The sequence below is a fragment of the Pan paniscus genome, chromosome 5, assembly GCF_029289425.2.
Source record: "Pan paniscus chromosome 5, NHGRI_mPanPan1-v2.0_pri, whole genome shotgun sequence".
NCBI classification, from domain to species: domain Eukaryota; kingdom Metazoa; phylum Chordata; class Mammalia; order Primates; family Hominidae; genus Pan; species Pan paniscus.
The window spans coordinates 82,100,923-82,111,138 of NC_073254.2; the positions used below are offsets into that span (position 1 = coordinate 82,100,923).

The 10,216-nt window shown below is 39.6% G+C and overlaps 1 protein-coding gene across 1 annotated transcript; it reads left to right on the top strand.

Annotated features, from left to right (window-relative positions):
• The first annotated feature begins 3,680 nt into the window (after positions 1 to 3,680).
• On the top strand, positions 3,681 to 9,964 carry LOC129397984 (zinc finger CCCH domain-containing protein 11C-like). The gene has a single exon (XM_055113733.2). The coding sequence runs from the start codon at positions 5,327 to 5,329 to the stop codon at positions 7,550 to 7,552; it is 2,226 nt and encodes a 741-aa protein (XP_054969708.2). The 5' UTR covers positions 3,681 to 5,326; the 3' UTR covers positions 7,553 to 9,964.
• The last annotated feature ends 252 nt before the right edge of the window (positions 9,965 to 10,216 follow it).

Consider the following 10,216-nt stretch of genomic DNA (forward strand, 5'->3'; position numbering starts at 1 on the left):
TTACCAAGCATTCAAAGGGCACTTAACATTAGCATATAAATATGTCAATGGGCTGAGAAAAGCAATGTCAAATCACTTTGCTTGTTATTATTAATACAAATTAACCTACTGAACCTAAGTCATTACACTTATAACTGTATATGACGGTAAGTGTTTGGAGCCAGCAAAAATGTTAAAGGTGAATTAGTTCAAGCCTTTCTTCTTGTAGTTGTAAAGAACTTAGCCATTTAATGCAATTTGTCAAGGATCACTGAGATTATTAATGGTAGGAAGTGTAGTGGATGCTTTGATGTGTTCAAATCACTGGTCTTGGAGAGAAAACTTTGGTTTTAATTCTTTTCAAACATGTATTAAACAAATATATTTGTGCCTGTTTTCCTCATCTGCAAAATTCTCAGTTGCACATCTATTTCACAGAAGAGTATTGAATGCATATTTTACTGGGCAAGTAACTGTTACCTACTATATCAAACACCCTTCCAACAAAGTTACCTGAAATAAAATCATAGAACACAGTTACTTCCCTTCAATACCTTTCCTCTTCTCCCTCCACATACAGAAAAAGAAAAAAAAACCTAGGTAAATTCAAAACAACTGCCACATGGCAAAAAATTGTTGGCCTGTGCTAGGCCTTGTTTAACTGTATCTTTGTAAATTGTTAATAGTGCTCTTTCACTTTTAACAGTGTTCTGATTGGGGTGGTAGATTACATGGGGCCCTATGTATAATGCCAAGATTATTACATAGTTCTGTGCCTCTACTATGCAAGCTTTAGTCATAATGCTGTTTGTTATTCCATGAAAATGAAAAGAAAATTTTAGAAAGTTCCTTCCTAAATGAACAGGATATCCTGTACAAGAATACGAAGGCATATCTTTATAATTCTTCCTGAGCTAATCTCTAGTTTATTAAATCTCAATAAAGGCATCAAGAGGTAGACTCTAAATTATATATGGGAAGCTTACGGCATTGAGAATATTTTTGAAAATTAAGAGTAATATGGAAGTACTAGCTCAGATACTATAACAAACAAAAACTGTACTAATTGAAAGAGAGTTTGCCACTTAACTATTAGGATCTTGCTTAAGTCTCTAATCTGAGCTGTGTGGAGATAGTGACACCTTTTATTAAGAGGAAGATTTAATAGGAGAAAATTTGGGGTAGAAACTAGGAATCTGCATTTGGCCATAGCAAATTTGAAATGGTAATTGACCTATTTTTATATTTCATTATATTTCATGTATTTTTATATTGACCTCTTGATGTTTGTTTTATTGAGCTTTAATGTCCTCAAGAGAATACTTTTTCTTGTGTACTCGTCTTTTTAAAATTTGACGAGTTGTGGTTAGAGCAACAACCTACTTGTTCCCAATTTTTGAATTTTTCAAATTTTATTTTTGACACAACTTAGGCACATTCCCTTATTGTTTAGCATTACCATTTCTATATCAACCTACCTACAATACAAACCTACCTACACATACATATTTTTATATATATATATTTAAATTCTCAAAAGTGATTATATCTTAGTAATATATAATGCTCTGAAATTTTATCTTTCCATTTAATGATATGTCTGAGATACCAATCCAAATTAGCACATTTTGTTTTCAAAGGTTGCAAATATTCTATTATATGAATGTACCATAATATTTCACCCTCAGAAGGCACTGTAGTTACTATGTGTTTTAATTTGTTGTGTTAATATTTATACAGAAATGGAAGTCCTTGTATAAATATATCAGTGGATTCTATAAAGAGGATCCATAGGATAAATCCCTTGCAAAATTGGCCCTAATCAAAAGGAAATCAAGTGTTTAATTTTAATAGTTCTTATCAAAGCCCTCTCTATAAAGGTTGATGTTCAGAATGCTGGGCTTCCCAAACACTGGCGAGTTCTGCATATCATAAAATGTTTTAGTATTTACCAGTCTGATTAGAAAATCTGTCCTATTTTGCTATGATTTTTATGTGTTTAATTCATGAATTGCACTGTTTTTGCAAAGTTACTGGTCATTTACCTTTTTGTTTTCCTAATAACAACCTATTTTTGGTAATTTTTCTACAATAAATAACATATTTTAACACTAATTTTATAATTAGCACAAAAGAAAATAAGATAGCAACACTTCCTTTTCCTTTGCACCACACCTTCCCCTGACCCCCCCAAAAAACAACTTGGCAATCTATTGCTTTCTAATGGCCATTGTTTGAAAGCTCATTGGGATGTTCTTAGGAAAGTGTCGCTTCTGATGCATTGGAAGTAGTCCAAAATTTCTGAAATGCCAGGCGTTTTGGTTTTAAATTTATTTCCAAGTTTTAATATTCTGGTTTATTTTAATTTATATTTTCATCAAATACTATGGAAATATTCCTATAATAATGCAAATATTTCTTATAGAATAACTATAGTGTCTTCTGAGGGTCAAATATTACAGTGCGTTTCCATTTCTAACTCATCCTGCCACCTATATATAACTACTTTAAGATGTTTAACTATTTTTGTGTTTTCATTTATCTCAATATTTCCGAATAAAATATTTTACATTTATTACTTAATAAAAAAGCACATTTAAACATTATTCATTGATGTCATCCTATGGAAGAGAAGTATTTACATTTCTTACACTGCTCCTTACCCCAAAACACACACACACACGCACACACACACACACAGACACACAGATAAACACACCAAGCCCATATATCATTCTCCCAATATAAAATTAGGTTAATTTTGTAATAAATTAACATTCATTTTATATAATTATGTGTTTAGTGATATCATTTGTAGCTGAAAGAGGTCGTATGCATTTACTTTTACAGAACATTTTTGTTTTCCTGGCAGTTTTTAATCACTATATTTTTAGTTTTGTTTACTTATTCTAAGCACCCAGTCATCATTACTTCCCCATGTCCCTCAATATGCAAAATACATTGGATATTCTCTCAGCCTCAGTCTTTTTGTCCTTAGAAATGCCTCTTCTGAATGGGTAGATCCACAGGCTCACTTCATAGTGTTTTCTGGGATGACTCTTCACCTTCATCCTGGGAAGCTTTACCGCCTGTCTTCTGGTTTGGATCCTCAGTTTCCTAAATTCCTCATCTTTTCCTTACTTGACTTCCTATTTTAAGCGAAGTATATTATTTTTAGGTTAGACCTCTTAGAACTAAAAATGTTCACATATTGTAGATCTGAAAACTATTTTTTCTACCTTTTTCTTATTACTTTGAGGGCAGTAGTCTTAAGTTTTGGAGTTTTTTTCAAAAGTTTAACATGCATCTCTTCTTTGTATTTCCTCTGAATTTTCTCCCTACCTTCCAACTGACTTTGGTCTCTGGCTGTGAAGTTAGAGAATTTCTTAACTTACATGGTTATGCTTGACTCTCCACTTATATTGAAAAATAAATCACCAAAAAATATGGTTTGAAATTCCATGTATTCATTGTGAGTGGTTTTCTAGTGACTTTATTGCACTGTGATCAAAGAGACCTGGCTGATTTGTTTAAGAACTCTCTAATTCTCTCAGAGTCTGTATTCTTTAACCTACATCCACTCAGTGACAGTCAGGGGAAGTGGCCTGACCACCCACATTTTTAGAGCAGAATAGGGAAAAATACCTTGTTACCTTTGTTTTGGGAGTAGATTTTTACTTAATTTCTCCTCTGTAGTATTGCACCACATCCCTGGGCTCTGTGTATTGCTCAAGAATGGAACAGGCTGTTCACACAGATAAAAGAGAGAATTCAGGAGTTTAACTGTGTGCTCATAAAGCTTTCAACCAATTCTTTGATTTTCAGCTTTACCATGGTCCCACCCTCAGGAATGACTGATGAGTACAATGCCTGTCTTTCGAGTATTCGGCTTATTTAGTGGCTTCCCCTCTGCTACCAACTTAGTTTGGTGGTTCTAGTCTTTCCTGATCCTTTGCATTTTAAATAATTTTTGTTAGGATGTTAGACATTGTAAATATTTTATTGAAAGTCTAGATTTGGGGCTGGGCGTGGTAACTCATGCCTGTAATCCCAGCACTTTGGGAGGCGGAGGCGGGCAGATCACGAGGTCAGGAGATCGAGACCATCCTGGCTAACACGGTGAAACCCCGTCTCTACCAAAGATATATGAAATTAGATCTTAGGCATCGCGTCATAGAGGAACTACGTCTTCCAGAACCCTCGCGCCCTGCGTCGTGCTGGCACTTTTACCGGCCGGGCCTTAGAGCGGAGCCTGTAGCCGGGCGCCATCTTTGACGCTGGCAGTCTTGGTTTTCTGCTAGTGCTGCTGCTGCTCGGAGGACGACGGACGGCAGCGGCCAAGCAAGAAGAAAGACGTAGCAGCAAGCGGGAGTCGGGGATAGTGTCATCGGTTCGGGTCCCACGACTTTGGAGCTTGTCTCAAACTCCACATACAGAAAGCCACCGACCTTATTCCGGTATCCTACACCCATTCCCCACCCTCATTACACTCCCACCCCTGGCCCTCAGCGTGGGAGTCAAGAGCAACAGGGACACTTCCGTACTCCTTGTAGGATTGGTGAAACCGTAATGAAGAACACCCCTAAACTCCCATAATCGGTGCGGATTCCTGTGGGGAAGGCCTATAGTGTTGACATCTTCCAGGCCTTGATTCTGGACCTTGAGAAGGAGGCTGTGGAACTAGAGATAGCGATGCTTTTTAGGATTTGGGGATATTCCCTGCCCAAAAAATTCCTGGAAAATTGACTAGTATTAAGTGTGAAGAAATCTTGAAGACCAGAAATTGGATCTTACTGAAAAACTGATGTTTTTTTTGTTTTTCAGATTATATTGTTCAGCTATGGAAGATGGATTTTTTTTCATGATCCTTTGACTCTCAAGTTCATCTTTAAATGAACTCTTTTTTTTGTTTTTTTTCTTTGTTTGTTTTGTTTTGTTTTTGAGGAGATAACTAACCCTAGCTGTCTCCAGTCTGACAAAGGTTATTTGAATGGACTTAATCTCCCAGTAGTTGGGAGATGTTTTAAAAACACATGCTGTGTTTGAATTGTGGCTGAGAGGTTTTCTTGGCAATGTGAGGAGGAAAATTTTTTCTGCCTCATTATTATTAATTCATGGATTGAGTGTTGGTTCGACCTACAGGCGTAATAGATTGGAACTCAGTGAAGACACAGACGTTCCTGTTGAGAGCAACCAGCTAATGATTACAGTTTAAAGACAATTTCTGTGATCAAGTTGTCATTTGGAAGATTAAACCCATTTCACGAGGACTTGGAGCCTTGTCCTTGCTTTGAGGAAGCAGTGGCTTGTTTCAAGAAGCCACTTCTGATCTAAGAATCTACCCAGCATGCCTAATCAAGGAGAAGACTGCTATTTTTTTTTCTATTCTACATGTACCAAAGGTGACAGCTGCCCATTCCGTCACTGTGAAGCTGCACTAGGAAATGAAACTGTTTGCACATTATGGCGAGAAGGGCGCTGTTTTCGACGGGTGTGCAGGTTTCGGCACATGGAGATTGATAAAAAACGCAGTGAAGTTCCTTGTTATTGGGAAACTCAGCCAACAGGATGTCAAAAATTAAACTGCGCTTTCCATCACAATAGAGGACGATATGTTGATGGCCTTTTCCTACCTCCGAGCACAACTGTGCCTGAGTCACCAGAAGAGGAAGTGAAGGCTAGCCAACTTTCAGTTCAGCAGAACAAATTGTCTGTCCAGTCCAATCCTTCCCCTCAGCTGCGGAGCGTTATGAAAGTAGAAAGTTCCGAAAATGTTCCTAGCCCCAAGCATCCACCAGTTGTAATTAATGCTGCAGATGATGATGAAGATGATGATGATCAGTTTCCTGATGAAACCAAAACACCTACCCTGCAACCAACTCCTGAAGTTCACAATGGATTACGAGTGACTTCTGTCCGGAGACCTGCAGTCAATATAAAGCAAGGTGAATGTTTGCATTTTGGAATAAAAACTCTTGAGGAAATTAAGTCAGAGAAAATGAAGGAAAAATCTAAGAAGCAAGGTGAGGGTTCTTCAGGAGTTTCCAGTCTTTTGCTCCACCCTGAGCCTGTTCCAGGTCCTGAAAAAGAAAATGTCAGGACTGTGGTGAAGACAGTAACTCTCTCCACCAAACAAGGAGAAGAACCCTTGGTTAGATTGGGTCTTACTGAGAGACTGGGGAAACGAAAATTTTCGGCAGGCGCTGACAGTGATCCTCCATTAAAGCGTAGCCTGGCACAGAGGCTAGGGAAGAAAGTTGAAGCTCCGGAAACTAACACTGACGAAACACCAAAGACAGCTCAAGTTTCCAAGTCTCTTAAGGAGCGATTAGGCATGTCAGCTGATCCAAATAATGAGGACGCAACAGATAAAGTTAATAAAGTTGGTGAGATCCATGTGAAGACATTAGAAGAAATGCTTCTTGAAAGAGCCAGTCAGAAACATGGGGAATCGCAAACTAAACTCAAGACAGAAGGACCTTCAAAAACTGATGATTCTACTTCAGGAGCAAGAAGCTCCTCCACTCTCCGTATCAAAACCTTCTCTGAGGTCCTGGCTGAAGAAGAACATAGGCAGCAGGAAGCAGAGAGACAAAAAAGCAAAAAGGATACAACTTGCATGAAGCTAAAGACTGATAGTGAAATTAAAAAAACAGTAGTTTTGCCACCCATTGTTGCCAGCAAAGGACAATCAGAGGAGCCTGCAGGTAAAACAAAGTCCATGCAGGAGGTGCACATGAAGACGCTGGAAGAAATTAAACTGGAGAAGGCACTGAGGGTGCAGCAGAGCTCTGAGAGCAGCACCAGCTCCCCGTCTCAACATGAGGCCACTCCGGGGGCAAGGTTGCTGCTGCGAGTCACCCAAAGAACATGGAGGAAAGAAGAGAAGATACTTCAGGAAGGAAATGAAGTTGATTTTCAGAGCCGTATTAGAATGGAAGCTACAGAGGCTTCAGTTGAGACCACAGGAGTTGACATCAGTAAAATTCAAGTCAAGAGATGTGCGACCATGAGAGAGATGCGCATGCGGAAACAGCAGGAGAGGGAAAAATCAGTCTCGACACCTCTTCAGGGAGATGTAGCCTCTTGCAATACCCGAGTGGCAGAGAAACCAGTGCTCACTGCTGTGCCAGGAATCACATGGCACCTGACCAAGCAGCTTCCCACAAAGTCATCCCAGAAGGTGGAGGTAGAAACCTCAGGGATTGCAGACTCATTCTTGAATGTGAAATGGGCAGCACAGACCTTGGAAAAAAGGGGTGAAGCTAAACCCAAAGTGAACGTGAAGCAATCTGTGGTTAAAGTTGTGTCATCCCCCAAATTGGCCCCAAAACGTAAGGCAGTGGAGATGCACCTTGCTGTCACTGCCGCTGTGAAGCCACTCAGCTCCAGCAGCGTCCTACAGGAACCCCCAGCCAAAAAGGCAGCTGTGGATGCTGTTGTCCTGCTTGTCTCTGAGGACAAATCAGTCACTGTGCCTGAAGCAGAAAATCCTAGAGACAGTCTTTTTTTCTTTTTCTTTTTCTTTTTCTTTTTTTTTTTCTTTCTTTCTTTTTTTTTTAATATACTGTAAGTTTTAGGGTACACGTGCACATTGTGCAGGTTAGTTACATCTGTATACATGTGCCATGCTGGTGCACTGCACCCACTAACTCGTCATCCAGCAGTAGGTATATCTCCCAGTGCTATCCCTCCCCCCTCCCCCCACCCCACCACAGTCCCCAGAGTGTGATATTCCCCTTCCTGTGTCCATGTGATCTCATTGCTCAATTCCCACCTATGAGTGAGAATATGCGGTGTTTGGTTAGAGACAGTCTTGTGCTGCCTCCAACCCAGTCCTCTTCAGATTCCTCACCCCCGGAGGCGTCTGGCCCTTCCTCACCCCAAATGAGCATGAAAACTCGCCGACTCAGCTCTGCCTCAACAGGAAAGCCCCCACTCTCTGTGGAGGATGATTTTGAGAAACTAACGTGGGAGATTTCAGGAGGCAAATGGGAAGCTGAGGTTGACCTGGATCCTGGGAAAGATGAAGATGACCTTCCGCTTGAGCTATGAGAAATGATTGATAGCTGAAGGTGGTAGTGAGGACACTTTAAAAAAAAAAAACCGCCAAAAAACTGGACTTAGTTTCATCTATTGTAACATTTACCTGAGACGATCATTTCTTTAGTCTAGAATTTGCCCCAAATCAGAAGTATACCTCTGAATTATCTGTATGTGTCCTGGATTCCTTGGGGTCAGATTTTTAAAGTTACTTTATAACCATTTTGTCCATTTGATGCCATTGTTTATCATCTTTTGAGAAAAAAGTTCTGTCATACCCTTCTCTCCACAAAAAAGAGACTGAGAGGGAGATCAAGTGAAAGGGTGTAAGCAAACTTAGTGACTCCTTGAGGTGTTTGTCAGTTTTGGCTTTTTTCTCCTTTGTTGTATTCTTTATGTATTGTCTTGATGTACTTAATATTACCTGAGTTTGAAATGGATGAAGACAGCTGCTACCATTAAGGACCAAATTTTATGCTACCACTAAACAAAAATACCCACTCAGTCTGCGTTAAATTGTATGTCTTTGTAAAGGTATTTAGAGATTCAACTAAGCTTTAAAGAGGGCTGAGCAGCTCAGGAAGCCTGTAATGTGGGCATAACTCTTTGGACCTGATCTTGATGCTTCTGCTGCTCTGTTGGCCTCTGAAGAGCAATATCTAATTTATTATTACTGTAATTTTTTAAAAGGCTTTAAAGTGCCTCAGGGGTCCCCTGAAACTAATTTTCTATTTCTGGGATTCCCTGGATTCATTATATGAGATGGTGACATGATTAGAGGAATTCTTTTTTCGTATGAAAATTGTCCCTTTTCTTCTTCAGTACTTGCCTCCTTGCTGGCATTGAATTAACACAGGGACAAAATTTGGTTAATTTTTTATTTCTAATTCTCCCAACAAACCCCTGTTGCCCAGTATTTATGTGGTGGCCTTTAACCACCTGAGGGAAAAAATGAGCTTATTCAAGCTGCCAATATTTATCTATGGGCTGTAGCAGTACACCGAATTGTACTGTGCCAGGGATATTGAGATGCTCTGGGGGTGTATTGTATACCTGCCAGTTTTCTTCATTTCTGAATTGAGTTTTCTTTTCTTGATGTTGGCTTCCTTCATATCACCTCAAGGTTTAGATTTGTGAAGGAATAAGCATGACGGAAATAATAGTCTTGAAAGGAGATATGTTGTATATAATCAGAAGGAAGAGGAAGGAAGGATTTACCCATTTTGATATTTTGCTGTAGGTGGCCAGTTTTGTTTCTCATAGGGAAATCTGACCCACCTGTCATGTTGGCTCCTAAGGAACTGCTGTTGTAAGCGGCTCATCAAGAGTTGAACTTCACGTAGCCTTGTTGGGAATATGGAAAAGGAAGAAAGCCACAGGACTGCCCATTCAGTCTTGTTAAGATTGGGATGATTCTGCACAAGCAAAAATGACTTGAAATTTATGTATCGACACCCCTCTAGCAATCCATCTTCAGCTGACTGAATGTTGTATGATAGCCCTTCTCCAAAGCAGGGGTAGAATGTTCAGGTTTCACCACGGATTTTCTACTTATTTCGCTTTTGGAATCAGCTTACAGATTCCAGGTCCCTTTTGTATATATTCTTTATTCTTTTGCTTTTTTAAAAAATAAACTTGTATTAGTCAATGTTTCGTGTTCCGCATTATTTGAACCATTTGCCCTTACAGAAAGAGAAATACTTGTTTGTGTTTTAAATACAACCGATGTAGGAAAAAAAAAAAAAAAAAAGAAAGAAAGAAATTAGCCAGGCGTGGTGGTGGGTGCCTGTAGTCCCAGCTACTTGGGAGGCTGAGGCAGGAGAATGGCGTGAACCTGGGAGGCGGAGGTTGCAGTGAGCTGAGATCGTGCCACTGCACTCCAGCCTGGGCAGCAGAGCAAGAGTCCGTCTCAAAAAAAAAAAAAAAAAAAAAAAAAAAGAAAGTCTAGATTTTGTAGTCTTCCTCTGGAAAGCCGAATTTTGTTTTGCCGGGGAGTTCAGTTACTTACCATTCAACCTGATCCTTTTTAAGCGTATTTTTAAGTTTGGGAGTATGCGTCTAGAGTAAGTTTTTCTTTAGGGCTAATTTAATTATCCTTTTGAAGCACGCCTCTTCAGGAGGCTCGAGGAAATATTCAGGGTGGTCAGCAATGCCTCCATTCTGGCTGGCTGCAACTCAACCCCCAGCTCACAAA